At 40.8% G+C, this 17,897-nt stretch overlaps 1 protein-coding gene across 8 annotated transcripts in view; it reads right to left on the bottom strand.

Moving 5' to 3' along the window:
- Positions 1-11,670: 11,670 nt before the first annotated feature.
- The window catches only part of TRIM9 (tripartite motif containing 9), a 107,910-nt gene continuing 101,683 nt past the window's right edge, over positions 11,671-17,897 (bottom strand). For 4 of the 8 annotated variants that reach the window (XM_032871132.1, XM_032871133.1, XM_032871125.1 and 1 more), the window contains 2 exons: positions 15,772-15,934; positions 11,671-14,027 (listed from right to left, as the gene is read on the bottom strand). In XM_032871132.1, coding sequence (XP_032727023.1) covers positions 13,878-14,027; positions 15,772-15,934 — 313 coding nt within the window. In that variant the 3' untranslated portion in view covers positions 11,671-13,877. The remainder of the gene's footprint in view (positions 14,028-15,771; positions 15,935-17,897) is intronic. The other 4 variants (XM_032871128.1, XM_032871130.1, XM_032871131.1 and 1 more) reach the window with 2 other exon arrangements.

The raw sequence follows: 17,897 nt of genomic DNA, 5'->3' as shown, positions 1-17,897 counted from the left end.
CTATTTTGTTCACTGATATTTCTAGTGTTTCCCCATATTTAGCGCTTAATCGGTGCTCAGTGAATATGTATTGCGTGAGTAAGTATGTTGTACGCAGTATGTGGAGGGATCACGGTGTCCTATAATCAAGAGGTTAATGAAGAGTGTGGGCTCTGGAGTTAGGCTGCATTCAAATCTTTGCTCTACCACTTACCTGCTATGTGACCTTAGGCAAGTTACTTAAGCTCTCTATACTTTAGTTTTATCATTTCTAAAATGCTAATAATTAAAGTGTGTAAGTAAGATGAAGATTAAGTAAGAGTTTTGTACATTGCATGGAAAATAACGAGGTTCAATATATGACTATCAATATTATTAGAGTATTTCTCAATTTTAGGAAGCCTTTGTCAGAGACTGTAAAATGAACCATGGACTTCATATTAGCTCTTTTGGAGAAAATCAAAACCAAATACAACATTAAATGACACAACTCTAAAAAACCTAAGTTACAAGATCATACATTTTTCTCCAAATACATGCTGTTTTCTTTTTCAGAATGATAGTCACACCTGGGGATGGAAATGCCTGTAGAATATGGCCATTGGCAGCTACAAGTAACGTTAATGGTAACCGCTGGTGATGATCTGGACCTTGGTATCATCTTTGTGATGCTGCAGAATCATTTAAACACATGTCAGAGAATATTGTGGGTTATGTGGGGTTTTGTTAGTTTGTTTGCTTTTCCCTTTTGGCTACATTGTGTTGCTGCTGCTGCTAACTGAATTGTAAGTAAAGAGCTTTTCTGGGAAGTAGCTGGAAGCTTTTGACAGATTTGGACATCTGAGTGATAGTTTTTAACGCATCAATTGCTCCCAACAATTGAAAATCTTGTAATCTCTCAAAATTTTGGCGATTTTTACTGTTTTCAGTCACCGCATACAGTGTATGTTTATTAATTTTGTACATTTTTTTTCTATATTGCATTCTAGTGGAATTTTCTAAAAGACCTATAAACTGATCACTGTGATGTGAATTTAAGTTTTCCAGCTGTCTGAAACTGATGTAACACTGCAGGCTAACTGTACTAGAAATAAAATTTAAAAATATAAAAATAAATAAATAAATTTAACACCTACCAGTGCAAATGACTTCCCAGAAGTAACAGACCAATGAATTGATCCAGTCCCACGTCTTATTAATTTCTCAAATGCACCAGCAGTGCAAACTCTGAGTCTGTGCCATCCTCACATTCTCTTCCTCTGCCTTCTCAAGCCCGGCTGGCCATGAGAATCATGTGGGCAATTTATTTTTTTTTAAGAGTTTATTTATTCATTTGACAGAGATCACAAGCAGGCAGAGAGAGAGAGAGGAGAGCAGCCTCCCCGCTGAGCAGAGAGCCTAACTCGGGGCTCGATCCCAGGACCCCGAGATCATGACCTGAGCCGAAGGCAAAGGCCTTAACCTACTGAGCCACCCAGGCACTCCCATGTGGGCAATTAAAAAAAAAAAAAAAATCCCACGTTCTTAGGTCGGATTCCAAGCCAATTAACTGAGTAGCCTGGTATCACTATTTCTAAAGCTCTCCAGATGATTTCCCTGTGCAGTTGGAGGCTGAGAAGCACCTGCCGTAACAGCGGCTGGTGAGTTTCTTTTGACGCAAGTGAAATGTGTCTTCATTGCAGAGATGTTAAGGTTTGGGGAAAAAAAAAAAAAAAACAACACAACAAAACCTTTGCATTGGAGAAAGAAGAAAACAGGGTATTATTTTATTATTAATAGCCTAGCCCCAGGTAGCTTCAGACCATGAAAAATATCATATTGGGTCAGACCCATTTTGTGGAATAATGGACATTCCTTTGTTGTCCTTAAGAACACCTTTGATAGTTCCTTCTAGGAAGGTGTCTCAGGGATTATGTTTCCTTAGTTACTGCCAAAGACCTGACAAGAGGCTTAAGGTGAAACCTGATACCTGAGACCTCTAAACAGAAAGAAAGCACATGTGGGATGCATCTGCCGCCCCTTTTCAATGAGCCTGCATCTGTGTCTCGTTCTTTCTTGTCCCCTGGGAGTCCCTGATTTGGCAGCCTAAATGCTCCAGGACTGGTCTTCCATGCTTCATCTGATCCAGTGGGATCCTCTCTCTACCCCTTCCCAGGGCATGGAGAACAGATCTCAGATTCTCTTAACTTCAAGGAAAAGTCCCTTCCACTTGGATGGTAGACAAACAGCTTACACACAGTATGTGTATTGCAGGAGGTAACTGCACTACGTTTCAATACTTGAAATCTTGAAGACATGGAATTTAATAGTGGCATGGAGTTCTGGGTGATCCTCATAATTCTCTAAGATTGCTTTCTCTCTGATAGATATGTATGATTTTTTCCCTGCAGGTCTATCAGTTCTGAGCAAGCCCATCCCTATACCTAAGTATTAAATTTCGCATATTTGCAAAGTTATTGTATTGCCAACAATGAAACCGACCTCATGAGAAGCTACGATTAACCTTCACCTGCTCATCCTTCTCAGCCTGCCAACTGATAAGACTGGAGACTGACTTCTTCATATCTGACAGCCACACTGCCCACCAGGCAATTGGGAAAAATTGAGTGGAGTGTTCTTTTCACAGATCCTATGTGGGAATCAGCATTAAAGAAGGAAACATTAGGATCCTCGTTTACTTGAGAAAACTTGCTCATTATAACTCATTAACTACTAGGTTGAAAATACAGTTCAGAAACAGAGTGCAGAGTAGTTCATATTCAATACCTTAATCTTTCCTTAAAAGTAGTTTGTTAAATGATGGCATGACAAAAAAAATCAATACAGACAATAAATCTATGATACTAAAAGTAGGTTTAGACAGGATAAAGAGGGGCCCAGTTAATTAAAGAAGAAAACAGATAAGCATGATATATAGAGATAACAAAGGAGGGATTTAAATGTAAAATATAAGTTGGAAAGTTTAGAAAATTGATAAGCCTATTGCATAAAGTAATTTACAGTGATTCAGGCCTGTTTGAGAAAGATCAGATGAATATTTGTAATCTCTCCTGGTTTATTAAAGTTTTAAATATTTTACATTACCACCTTAATATCTGGAACATAGATTTGATTAAGAATATAGTTTTGCTTTCCAAATAGCTAACCACTTTTCAAATATTTTTCAACATTTTTGAATAAGCTTCATTTCCCCCTTTGTGATTTTCTGTTCAATATCTATTGAAATCTCTATTTCTGAGTTGTGGTTGATTTAGTAATAGTATGCCATTTTGATTATTGTGACTTTAAAAGAGATTTCAGCATGTCTTATGAATCAAGTTACTGCTTTTGCTCAGAATGTTCTTGCCTACAGTCTTCTATTAATTTAACAAAGGAATTTAACATTTTGTCAAGTTCCATAGATAGGCATTGTCTCCCGAGAAGTTGATTATATGATTCATTATTGACACTCAGTTGGGATCTTGGTAATTAATAAAGGAGGGGATTTGATGGTGGCATCATGAACAGACTGCACACAAATGAATAATCCCTAACACTTCATAGCACTCATCATGGGCTGGGTCCTGTTCAGAATATTTTACACATATTATTTGATCTAACCTTCAAAACCATTCTATTGTTACCTCTACTTTAGAGTGTGGAAAATGTGGATGAGTTTTTAATCCCATGCACTTGGGCACACAGCTGACAAAACCTGGAGCCAAGACCAGAATTCAGACAGTTACTGCCAGATGCTGCCCTCAGTCACTACACTTTAGACCTCTCAGGGTTGTCTGATAATGCGGAGTGTAGATTACTTAATAATGAATACTTACATTTAACGTGTCTTTCATCTCTATTGCACAAAGTGCTTTTGTATGCATGATCTCAGGTCGTGTCCCTTTCTTTGTGTGGAATATATAGAAATTCATGATTGAACATACTGTCCTTACCAAGGATTTTAGCCAGGGTGGAAAACCACTATTTTATATCTCCATGAAGTTTCTCCCATCACGGTCGTTTCTTTAGCTTTATGCTTTCCTTTATTATACACATTACAAATTGTGGCTATGCCTCAAAAGATGGTTTGCAAGTTGTTAACAGGTAATTAAACTTTAATATCCAGCCATCCTCATTAGTGGAGTTGTAATTTGTTATATTTATTATTAGGGAATTTTAGAAAAAAAAATTGAGGGAAAAAGGGCAAGAACAATGAACCAAAATATTAATTCTTTCAGATTTCATGGTGAATGTTTATTTTTCCCTGGAAGGAGAAGGAAGAAAGATGTGAGCAAGATACATAACCACTGGGGGTTTGTAAGAGCTATTTTTAATTGCTTCCTTAATGGGAGAAAGGTGTTCTATTCTCTCCACCACTCTGAATTTCAGGAAACGGGCAAGTTAAAGGCCATGTTAGAGAGGCTCAGAACAAAATGGAGAGGCAGTCTTCACCAGAAGAGGAAGCAAATCAAAGCCCTTCCACCAACCAAGGGAATATGGGAAGGGAAGGAAAAAGTAGGGTTAGGAGATCTGCTCCTAGGTCCCTGACACCCTTCCTTGGCTTTAGGCTTTATCTCAGGGGACAGCTTGGAGAAAATAGGAACAGACTTGGGTGTAGTTGGAGGGAGGCTGTAAGAAGAGTTGTGGTCATGTCCAACATGGTTCCTCACCGTTTCAAGGTGTATGATTCAGTGATTTTTAGTGCTACCACAAGGTTATGCAACCATCACTATTAATTCTGTGATATCTAGTTCTGTACCTGAAGCTTTTCTTCACATAGTTGTAGTAGAGTGGTAGAAATAATATATCCAAAAGCTAGACTGATTTTTCTGTGCATTGAATTAGATGCCTCCCCTGTTAAGTCTTTTTCAGTGCCTCAAATTCTATATGTATCCAGAATGCTGGTTCTTTGGATAAAGACAAGACTGAAGAAGTCTCAGTTACCTGTGATATATTATGTCAGACTCAGGTTCCCCTAAATGCCAATGTCAGTGCAAGTAGCTGTCCCATACATTTGAATATATATGCAGGTGTCTTTAGCATGTTACTATAAATTAGAAGGTAGTGTGGTCTGAGAACTTCTTTAATAACTATAGTTCCTTTGATTCATGATTAAAAAAATCCTGATTTAACAGAAAGTCTTCCTTTCTTATCAGTGAGTTGAAGAGATAAGTAAAAGATTAATGCACACATTAGGAGTAGAAAAAAAGGACCTCACTTCCAGGAAATACGATGATATCTTGCAAATCAGTCCATCATTCCTGTGAGGCAATGCCAGGAATCATAAGTTCCATTAACCTCAGTGCCACGAGAAGAGTAGAAAGTGGCTAATGTGTTGCCTTAGGTAGAGAACAGAAGGGAAGAAAACCACCAGAGCAGACCCATGGAGGAGGAAGAAGGAAGTATCAGGGTACCAGGTGAGGAAACAGAGATGTGGGGAAACCTGGTGTACACAGAGCAAGGGCAGCTGCCAGCTCCCTAGTGTGCTGCTCTGAGGTCATAACCTGGATCAGGTGCTTGCAGGGGATGTTTTCCTTAAACACACACACACACACACACACACACACACACACACACACACACAGCCCCCAGTTCACTTTAAAAGGGTAATGACGAGGGTGCCTGGGTAGCTCAGTCAGTTGAGCATTGGAGCATTGGACTCTTGGTTTTGGCTCAGGTCATGATCTTGTGGTCATGAGATTAAGCCCCAAGTCAGGTTCCATGCTCAGCAGGCAGTCTTCTTGAGGATTCTCTTTCCCTCCCTCTCTGCCGCCTACCTGCTTGTGTGTCCTCTCTCTCTCTAAAATAAATAAACAATTTATTTTTTTTAAGGCATAATGGATTCTCTCCCTAGAAGCCCAAGATGGCAGAGGAGTAGAAGATTTTAGTTTTGTCTGGTCCCAGGAATTCAGTTAGATAGCTATTAAACTATTCTGAAAACCTGCAAACTCAACCGGAGATCTAAGAAAAGAATAGTTGCAACTCTGCAAATAGAAAAACTACGACCTTCTGCAAGATAGGAGGTGGGGAGAAGTGAATCTGAGGTGATATATGAGAAGCTAAACTGCTGAAGGAGGGACCCTCTGTTAGCCAGCTACTGGAAAGTGATATTATAGCAGAGTGCAAAATTGGAACTTTTAGAAGTCTGCTCCAGTGGGGGGTGTCCCTGCCTGAGAGGCACTCAGGTGGTGAAGTGGGGAGGAACACTAGGTGGGACAATGTGGTCTCAGGCTCCCTGGGGTCATAGGAAGACCAGGGGTACCTGAGTGTGGCAGAGCTCTCAGGCATTTGAGTGGGGAAGCTGGCTGCCATCAGTGATCCCAGGAGTGGGCTCTCAGCTCAGGGTAGCCATAAACCATGAACCATAGCTCAGTTGGGCAACTGCTCTCAGAGCAGGGGCCCAGCAAGGGCAGAACTGATTGAAAATGAGGGGGTGGAAAGCCATTTATCAGGCAATGAACATCAAAAGAAAGCTGGAGTGGCAATCCTTATATCAGACAAATTAGATTTTAAACCAAAGACTGTAATAAAAGATGAGGAAGGACACTATATCATAATTAAAGGGTGTATCCAATAAGAAGATCTAACTATTATAAATATTTATGCCCTAACTTGGGAGCAGCCAATTATATAAACCAATTAATAACAAAATTAAAGAAACACATTGGTAATACTACAATAATAGTGGGGACTTTAACACCCCACTCACTACAATGGACAGAATCTAAGCAGAAGATCAATAAGGAAATAAAGGCTTTGAATAACACACTCGCAGATGGACTTAATAGGTATATTCAGAGCATTCTGTCCTAAAGCAACAGAATACACATTCTTCTTGAGTGCACATGGAACATTCTCCAGAATAGATCATATCCTGGGTCTCAACTAGTAACAAATTAGGTTTCAACTAGTAGCAAAAGATTGGGATAATTCCCTGAATGTTTTCAGACCACAATGCTTTGAAGCTAGAACTCAATCACAAGAGGAAATTTGGAAAGAACCCAAATATATGGAGGCTAAAGAACATCCTACCAGGGGCGCCTGGGTGGCTCAGAGGCTTAAGCCTCTGCCTTGGGCTCAGGTCATGATCTCAGGGTCCTGGGATCGAGCCCCACATCAGGCTCTCTGCTCAGCGGTGAGCCTGCTTCCCTCTCTCTCTGCCTCTCTGCCTACTTGTGATCTTTGTCAAGTAAATAATTAACATCTTAAAAAAAAAAAAAGAACATCCTACTAAAGAATGAATGGGTCAACCAGGAAATTAAAGAAGACTTGAAAAAATTCATGGAAACAAATGATAATGAAAACACAACTGTTCAAAATCTGTGGGACACAGCAAAGACAGTCCTGAGAGGAAAATATATAGTGATACAAGCCTTTCTCAAGAAATAAGAAAGTTCTCAAATACACAACCTAACTCTAGACCTAAAGGAGCTGGAGAAAGAACAACAAAGAAAGCCTAAACCCAGCAGGAGAAGAGAAATAATAAAGATCAGAGTAGAAATCAATGAAATAGAAACCAAAAAAAAAAAAAAAAAATAGAACAAATCAATGAAACTAGGAGCTTATTCATTGAAAGAATTAATAACATTGATAACCCCCTGGCCAGACTTATCAAAAAGAAAAGAGAAAGGACCCAAATAAATAAAATCATGAATGAAAAAGGAGAGATCACAACCAACACCAAAGAAATACAAACAATTATAAGAACATATTAAGAGCAACTATATGCCAGCAAATTTGACAATCTGGATGAAATGGATGCATTCCTAGAGACCTATAAACTAAAAAAACTGAACCAGGAAGAAATAGAAAACCTGAACAGACCCATAACCAGCAAGGAAATAGAAGCAGTAATCAAAAATCTCCCAACAAACTGAAGTCCAGGGCCAGATGGCTTTCCAGGGGAATTCTACCAAACATTTAAAGAAGAACTAATACTTATTCTTCTGAAGCTGTTTCAGAAAATAGAAATGGAGGGAAACTTCCAAGCTCTTTCTATGAGGCCAGCATTACCTTGATTCCAAAACCAAACAAAGACCCCACCAAAAAAGGAGAATTATAGACCAATATTCCTGATGAACACAGATGCCAAAATTCTCATGAAGATACTAGCCAATAGGATCCAACAGTACATTAGAAGGATTATTCATCATAACCAAGTGGGATTTATTCCTGGGATGCAAGGTTGGTTCAACATCCACAAATCAATCAATGTGATAAACTTCATTAATAAATAAAAAGACAGAACCACATGATCCTCTCAACAGATGTAGAAAAAGCTTTGACAAAATCACATGATCCTCTCAATAGATGCAGAAAAAGCATTTGACAAAGTACAACATTCTTTCTTTACAGTGTAGGGCTAGAGGGATAGGGATAGAGGGAACATACCTCAATATCATAAAAACCCTATATGAAAAACCCACAGTGAATATCATTCTCAAAGGGGTAAAACTGAGAGTTTTCCCTCAGGCCAGGAACATAGTAGGGATGTCCACTCTCACCACTGCTGTTCAACATAGTACTAGAAGTCCTAGCCTCAACAATCAGACAACAAAATGAAATAAAAGTCATCTGAATCAGCAAAAAAGAAGTCAATCTCTCACTCTTTGCAGATGATCTGATATTTTATGTGGAAAACCCAAAAAACTCCACCCCAAAATTGCTAGAAGTCATACAGGAATTCAGCCAAGGGGCAAGATATAAAATCAATGCATAGAAACTAGTTGTATTTCTATACACTAACAAAGAGACAGAAGAAAGAGAAATAAAGGAGTCGGTTTGACTTATAATTGTGCCAAAAACCATAACATGCCTAGGAATAAACCTAACCAAAGAGGCAAAGGATTTGTTCTCAGAAAACTATAGGACACTCATGAAAGAAATTGAAGAAGACACAAAGAAATGGAAAATTATTCTATGCCTCACGGATTGGAAGAACAAATATTGTTAAAAAGTCTATGTTACCTAGAGCAATCTATACATTCAGTGCATCCCTATCAAAATACCATCAACTTTTTTCACAGAGATGGAACAAAGAATCCTAAAATTTGTATGGAACCAGAAAAGACCCTGAATAGCCAAAGGAATGTTGAAAAAGAAAACCAAAGCTGGTGGCATCACAATCCTGGACTTCAAACTCTATTACAAAACTGTAATCATCAAGACAGTATGGTACAGGCACAAAAACAGACACATAGGTCAATGGAACCGAATAGAGAACCCAGAAATGGACCCTCAACTCTGTGGTCAGCTAATCTTTGACAAAGCAGGAAAGAATATCTAATGGAAAAAAGACCGTCTTTTCAACAAATGCTGTTGGGAAAACTGAATAGCAACATACAGAAGAATGAAACTGGACCATTTTCTTACACCATACACAAAAATAGACTCAAAATGGATGAAAGACCAACATAGGCAGCAACCTCTGTGACCTCGGCCATAGCAGCTTCTTGATGGACACGTCTCCAAAGGAAGGAAAACAAAGGCAAAACCGAACTATTGGGGCATCATAAAGATAAAAAGCTTCTGCACAGCAAAGAAAACAGTCAACAAAACCAAAAGACAACCGAAGAATGGGAGAAGATATTTGCAAATGTCTTAACAGATAAAGGGTTAGTGTCCAAAATCTATAAAGAACTTATCAAACTCAACACCCAAAGCACAAATAATGCAATCAAGAAATGGGCAGAAGGGGCACCTGGGTGGCTCAGTGGGTTAAAGCCTTTGCCTTCGGCTCAGGTCATGATCCCAGGGTCCTGGGATCGAGCCCTGCATCGGACTTTCTGCTCATCAGGGAGCCTGCTTCCTCCTCTCTCTCTGCCTGCCTCTCTGCCTCCTTGTGATTTCTGTCTGTCAAATAAATAAATAAATCTTAAAAAAAAAAAAAAGAAATGGGCAGAAGACATGAACAGATATTTCTCCAAGGAAGACATCCAAATGGCCAACAGATACAACAACAACAAAAAATGCTCAACATCACTCATCATCAGGGAAATACAAATCAATACCAACTCATAAGTTAGAATGGCTAAAATTAACAAGTCAGGAAATGACAAATGTTGGTGAGGATGTAGAGAAAGGGGAACCTTCTTATACTGTTGATGGGAATACAAGTTGGTGCAGTTACTCTGGAAAACAGTATAGAGGTTCCTCAAAAAGCTGAAATAGAGCTACTCTGTGATGCAGCAATTACACTACTAGGTATTTTTCTGAACTATACAAACATAGTGATTCAAAGGGGCACCTGCACCCCAAAGTTTATAGCAGCAATGTCCACAATAACCAAACTATGGAAAGAGCCCATTGACAGATGAATGAACAAAGAAGATGTGGCGTATATATTTACAGTGGAATATTACTCAGCCATCAAAAATGAAATCTCGCCATTTGCAATGACTTGGAGGGAACTAGAGGATATTATGTTAAGAAAAATAAATGAATCAGAGAGAGGCATTTATCATATGATCTCATTCCTATGTGGAATTTAAGAAACAAAACAGAGGATCATACAAGAAAAAATAAAATAAGATGAAATCAGAGGGGGAGACAAACCATAAGAGACTCTTAATCATAGGAAACAATCTGAAGGTAGCTGGAGGGGACGGAGTAAGGGAATTGGGTAATTGGATGATGGGCATTAAGGAAGACACATAATGTCATATGCCCTGGGTATTATATAAGACTGATGAATCACTGACCTCTACCTCTGAAACCAATAATACATTACATGGTAGTTAATTGAATTTAAATAAAAAAATAAAATAAAGAAAACAGAGGATCATAGAGGAAATAGGGAAAAATAAAAGAAGATCAAATCAGAGAGGGAGACAAACCATAAGAGACTCTTAATCATAGGAAACAAACTGAGGGTTGCTGGGCGGGAGGGGTGTGGGGGATGTGGTAACTGGTGATGGACATTAAGGAGGGCACATGATGTAATGAGCACTGGGTAATATATAAGACTGATGAATCACTGAACTCTACATCTGAAACTAATAATATATTATATGTTAATTAATTGAATTTAAATAAGAAGGAAATAATAAAAATTTACAGACAAAAATAAATAAATAAATGTCAGCCAAAAAAAAATAGATAAGGGGTAATGATAATATAAAGGTGATCAGTACTATTGTGATTATTTACTTACTTATTTTTTAGAGATTTTATTTATTTATCGGAGAGAGAGACAGAATACATAAACAAGTGGGAAGGGCAGTGTGAAAAGCAGCCTCCCTGCTAAGTAGGCAGCAGGGTCCTAGGACCTTGGGATCATGACCTAAGCCAAAGGCAGATGCTTAACCAACTGAGCCACCCAGACATCCCCGGTGCGATTACTTAAAAACAAGTACATTGTTCAGCCATTCAAAGGAATGTCGAAGGAACCAGGTTTGAAAAAGGCAGTGACATTATACTTTGTAGTATAAGTTTACGGGTTTTTCAGGAGCAGGTTTGTGAAAGTAAGTTCCCAAGATTTGGAAAAATACCCAAACAGCATCTAAACTACAGATGTTTCACACTTAGCCAAGATTCAGGAGGTAGGTACCACAGGAGTGTCTGTGCTCCCAGGGAAATCAGGTGAGGACCAAGAACTTTCGTGAACTCTAGGGGACTTTCCAATCACACTTGCCTGAGAACCTGTCACTTGGACAAAGGTGAATCATCATCCCAAACAGGCAAAACCCAAGAATTTTAAAGAGACATATGATGTTCTCTCATAAAAATCTTTTATTGGCACACCAGAAATATCCATTTTTCTAGTACAATAGCTGTATGCATCTACAATGGTAATTCTGTGTAAAGTAGGTGTTACAAGTCACTAGAAATCTACTCAGCAGGATGAATTTAATAAAGAACAAGAGGAACTATGAGTCTACAGAGGCCCAGCCATCGAGTCTCATTGGAGAGTAAATCAAATATCAAACTAGTGTTGTCCTGCAACAGAGTTTTTCTGTAGCCAAGAAACCAAGATGGACATATACAGGATAGCACCCATCCAATAAATTAGGTACATGTAACCAGAGAAACACTGTAACTGATAGAGATGAGCTAAATAAAGCACAAAAGGAAAAAATTAGCTATTTACATATCTTACTTTATGCCAAAACTTTAGTTTGTTAGCTTTCCCATCCTACCACTTCTCTTTTATCTGTTATTCTTGTTTTTTCATGCGGAATTTCTTGGCTCACTGGCAAATATTTAGACAACTAATCATAACCTCTTTCCATGTTCTACGTTTTCTAAAACTGCACGTCAAAACTAAAGAATCAGAAGGGTAACTGTGTAAGTCTGTCTCTATAGAGAAGTAATAAGAATTATCATTCTGCTATCAGTCAGAGCAATGACATACAATTTCATTTTCTTCCACACATTACTGGAACTACTCCAGAAAGTTAGGTTGTGAATGGCAGCAGAGTGGATGGATTTGTCATTTGTAACAGGCACAGATATACATGGAGACACGTGAGTTTATCCTGAGAATGGGGATGCCATGGATTGCAAATTAAGATCCCCCATTACTGAAAAATGGGTTCTCTCTCTGGTTGCTATTTTTTTTCACATTCATTTTTAAGGCTTAGTGTCATTGCAGCATTAACAAATAAGAATGCTGACATCATTTCTGCCATAATTATGATGAATGGCAGCAGGTACCATAATTAAAATAATGTAGCAGAAAAGGCATTGAGTTGGTATGTTTCTGGTGCCATGGCCAGAATGGGTAGATTTTTAGCATCGTTCTTGGGAAACTGAGAGATCTTGCCAATGAGCCTCGTTGCTCCTTATTTCCTTTCTAGTACTTGTAAAATAATTTGTAATTGTCATATTTTTGGTTTGCTCTCCTATGAGAATTTAAGCTCCAGAAGGGCAGTAATCACACCTGTGTGTTCACCACTGTGTCTCCAGTGTCTAGAACAGTGCCTGGTCCATAGTAGGTTCTCAGTTAAAACCTTATATTAAATAAATGAACCAAATCATAAACCCCCTGGTCTGCCCCAGTCTAGAGACTTCTTAGTTTGATTCAATGACCAGGGTTTCTGGCCTCTCCCAGTAACCCAGCTATCCTAAGGATCCTGCGGGCTGTGAACCTTTGTGTAGCCATATAGCTATTATTTTTGTGCTTCAATGGATAGTCAAACTTCTCAATGCTGCATTCACTCTGCCCACCTCTCAAAGATTAGCTATGCAGGTCTAGCACTGCACGAGAGGTAACAGCAAGAACCTTCTAGGAGGCAAACTGCAAGCTCCAAATTCAAAGCATTCTTCCCACGCCTCTCTACAACCTCTTTGTCAGAAAGCTTAAGAAAACGGTTATCAGGAGAATATTCTCTTGGCAGTAACAGTTCAGTAAGTCACCAAGAACATGATCAGAAAAGAAACAAAATATAACTCACCTACATTAAAAAAAAATATGTAAAGTAAGAGCAAAACCTGGGATTGGAAACTAAGTGATATGGTGGGCAGCCTAGGTCCTTCATTGGTTAGAGTTGCGGGAGGAGGAAGTGAACGCAGGCATCAGAGCGGGAGAGAGGTCGGAAAGGTAGGGGCGGAGCGGAGCTGTGGAGTGTGAACTCGTGGGGACCAGCTTTTCTCTCCTCCTCCCCCTCTGCTTCCAGCTCTCCGACATCCCACCAGGTGCTGTCGCTCTCCCAGGCGGAGGTAAGGACGGAGGGTAGGACCGGCAGCTGGCGCCTCCACGGCCCATCCTTAGGCTATTGATGCTCTGCTGGAGTAGAAGTCAGGGACTGGGAGCCCGGTGTGAAGCGTGACCTGGGGGACGAGACTGTGAGTCCTGGAAGCACCGCAGGAACCCTCCCTGCATCAGCTCCTCCCCGGGGCACAGCGGCTGTGTTCCTAGTTCAATGGGGGACCTGTTCCCTTTCTTTAACGTCTATTCTAGTAGACGTTAAAGAAGAATTCTAGTAGAATTCTGCCTGCGCTAAGAGCCTGGCCACGGTTGGGGGCTCCCAAGTCTTGGAGACACTTGATAATGTGGTTTTTGTCCACCTGCCTCTTTTAAGGATCCTGGGAAGGCTGTGTTCCTTCTGACTGAAGACACAGGCATTGATCTGCAGGTAGCAAAGCCTGTTGGTGAGGGCTCAATGAAAAGGCCGAATCCACGGATAGAGAACCGGTGAGCGGAGAACCCTTCTCTTATCCCGTGTCCACTAGTAACTCCGATTAGGATGAGCCTTTCATTTGGGGAACGAGTAGGTGATTGCCAGTTCTAAGAAACAGGGGCAGGGGTACGGTTTCCCTGGATCCCGAGCAGCCTCGCATCTCGATGGACAGCGGCATGGACGAGGCCAGAAGCATCTCAGGCTCTACTGCTCTCCTTCCCCTTCTCGTCCCTGTCTCCTGAGCCCCCGAGTCTTTCTTTAAAGATACTCAGAACACCCTGGAAAACACTGAAAACCACTGAGTACAACATCCGTTGGAAGGGGAAACAGCTGCAATGTGTGGAAATCTTTGAAGGAGGTTTTTCTAAGACTCACGTCTAGGGCAATTTATGGTTTCCTTTCTTCCAATGTAGAGGCTGAACTCTGAGAGATTAGATTTCAGCCTCCCAGAAAATCCCATCTAGTCGCAGGAAGAGAGAAGGGCAAAGGTCACTGGGTTGCAATCACTTTTACTGCACACACTGATAAACAACAATCGTTTTCTTTTCTTATCTTTTTTTTTTTTAAGCTCCCAAGACTATGGTTTTGAACAGAGCAAAAATCACCCGGAGGGTTTTGATTCCCACGGCCTAGCCATCTTACAGCAGCTGATAATGAGAGCTCCAGCTGAGAGGGGCAGGGAAAGCCCAGCCTAGCAACAGAGCACCCCATGACTCTGATCTTCACCCCAGCCCTGGCCCCTTGGCCCTGCCTTGCTCCCATGAGGCCCCTCATGCCTCAGGAACTTTGTGCCCGTTGTTCCCTCTGCCTGGGAAGCTCTACACAGCTCACTCCCTCCAGGGCACAGCTCACGTGGGGGCTGTAATAAGGCCCACCCCACAGTGAGCACCCTGGCTGAGATGGCAGCTGGCCTTTCCTCCTTACCACCCCCAACCCTCCTCGCCCTGCCCTTGGCCTCATCTCCCTTGCACTTACTGTCTTCTAGCTCATATATCGTTAACATGGTCATTGTGCTTATTATTCTATTACCCATAACTCAGATGTGAGCTCTACGAGGGCAAGATTTTTGTTTTGTTCTCACTGATAAACAACAATACTTCTAGTAATTACAGTGCCTGACATATTAAAGGCACTCAGGAGTTATTTGCTGAATGCATGTATGAGAAGAACCTGTTGGCCATTTGCAGTAAATCGTAAGTAAGTAACCCGCAGGCAGGGACTGTTTTCTAATCCCCGTGGCACCTAACCGAGCAGAGGAACAGTGCAGAGAGAAGATGCTCAGGATTTCTGATAACGGTGCTAATACTTCCGTCTCATACCTTCACCTCTCGGGCACTCATGGAGCTTTGCATAAGTCATTCCATCTGTTTTCAAACCAGCTGGTTCAAGAGTTTCTTTCCTACTAGGGATGAAACTAGGCCTCAGGGCCGGTCAAGAGCAAACCGTGAACTGAGTTCCAATCGCCCACTTGCTGTGAATTAGACTGTGTCCAAGCTTAACGAAGGGGCTGATGCTGATCTGGAATCATCTCTGTTGTCAACGTTGATCCCTTTCCCCTCTCCTTTCCTCCGGGTCTCGGTCTGGGCCTTACACGGTTGGCTTCCCTCTCTCAGGGGCTAACGTACCACCCGCGGGCAGCCTTTGAAGCAGAGCGGGCAGAAGCTGCTGGGAGGCGCGGGGGCACGGCGCTTACCTGCACGTTCCTGTTCAGGCTGACCGCCGGGAAGAACAGGCCTTCCACATTCTCGAAGGCTATGGGACCCTGCTGTTCGTCGTTGATAAAAAAGGTCAAGGTTTTCCTGTTCAAGTCGAGGAGGACCCCGATTGTGGCCCCCTTGGTGATCCCTCCCTCCGTTCTGGAGGAAAAGAAAACAACTGGGTTTCACTTGTCATCATTCTAGAAGCTCCCCTCTTTGTACTAACTATATAAACCCTTTTGTACTAACTAGTATTTCTCAACCTGTTTAAAAATGTTGTTCCCCACACCCCAGGAGCGTTTTTAAAATTTTTTTTTTCCCTCGTTACCTTCCTCACATATTGTTTTAATGCCAGAAATACACTGGGTATTTGTTTATGTGTTGTGTGTATATCTGTGCTTTGTAAATAAATAGTAAGATTTTTTGCTTAACTCCCTCCTCCCCACACACCAAGTTTCTCTCCCTTGGGGGAGATAGCGCCCCCTGCAGAGAATATAGTTTCAACAATGCTGCTCTGCGGTGGCTGAGAGTGAACTCATTCCCAGAGGGCCTCTACCTCTGAGCCTCTTCAGCAGAAAACAAATCGATCAAGTCTAAGAGAAAAAAGCCGGCTTTGGGCTATCAGAGCTCCGTCTGCAGTGATGTCGTGCACTTGGCACAAATGGTGTGAATTAAACATCAACTCCAAAATGCCTTAATTTGAAAGTCAAAATAAAGAAGCACTTAAGCTGAATCGAAAGCATATGCATGAAAAATGGGATGTGGGGCCGTATGCTACTGATTTAACAGAAAAAACTCATTCCAGAAAGATGTTAGCTCTGGGCATGTTGAGTTTAAATTGAGAAGGCTCTCTAAAAAATGACAACATCGGAGAGGGTTCTCCCCTGCAAAGTGAAACAATTATATTGTGGAAAATGGAGGAATGATTTTAAAGAACCTTCATTGAAATGTCATTTTAAAGCAAATTATGTCTAATGTTTAAACAGATGCTTTCACAAAAGTCATCAACGTGGATGGTCAGATTTGCCTTACACCCTGATCTTTGAGGTCTGCCAGTACTGAACTTCATCCTCATCTCAGCAAAGCACAGAAACTGGTTAAGTGTTGTTCTTTCCCCCCAGCGTGTACAATACAGACTGTACATAATCATCAAAGGACAGGTTTATAAATCGCATCTTGTTAATTCACAACTTCAACAATGAGAGCACAGTATGCACGCAAGCAGACACGTTCAACTTTAAGAATGGCATAGTGTGACCCTTGTGTTATTATTTACTCCTTCACTCCAAAATAAAGAAGCTAGAAGGGAAAAGTAAGTGGGTACAGGGGGGAATGGTATGATGACTCTAGTGACTGAGGACTCCACCAAATGTAAGTCACCAAAGATGCCCACTTATCGACACCCAGATGGATTTGATATCAGGCTGAAGTGGTATGTGTGTTCGCTGTAAGGGATTATGAGCAAATAATAGACACCCAGATGGGTGTGTATAGAAAATGTCCAAGAGAATGGGAATTGGAGGTCCTAGGAATCCTACTGACTAGAGAAGGAGCAGTGATGACCTTCCAGAAAAAACTGAGACAGTGGAATCCACCAGGGTACTACTGCCAGACTTTGCTTTCCTCTATCTCTCTACTTACACAAACCAAATGATAAAGGAAGTGTAGGGAAAAAAATAGAGTTTGGGTTAAATGATAATTGTCTATATTTTGGTGTTAGAGGCAAACCTAAGGAGATGACTACATTCTCCTTCCCCAGAAAACTGGGCGTTCTGAATTTATACGGTAATAGGAGAGTCCTACAAATTCTAAAGCTATCTAAACTGGTATCCGTAAGATTTAAGTTTAATGCATGGTTTCTATTCTGGGCAGTGGTATTGATAATAATCCTAACAAGAAGAACAATGGCTTCTGTTTTCAGCTGCCTCTGATGTGAGGCATTCTTACATATCTCATTTAATCTGGAGAACACTCCCATCTGGAAAAATATAATTAGCCTAATTTGATGGATTTGGAGACAAAGGTTCAGAAAAACTAAAAGGCTCTCCTGGTAAGTTGTAGGTCTGGATTTTATGATCCTAGGATATTTTCCTGGAATAGATATGCATGGGGAGTCTTAGTT

The sequence above is a fragment of the Lontra canadensis genome, unplaced genomic scaffold (genome assembly GCF_010015895.1).
Source record: "Lontra canadensis isolate GAN:19392208 unplaced genomic scaffold, GSC_riverotter_1.0 scaffold42, whole genome shotgun sequence".
Taxonomy (NCBI): Eukaryota; Metazoa; Chordata; class Mammalia; order Carnivora; family Mustelidae; genus Lontra; species Lontra canadensis.
This window is presented reverse-complemented; position numbering and strand designations above follow the sequence as displayed.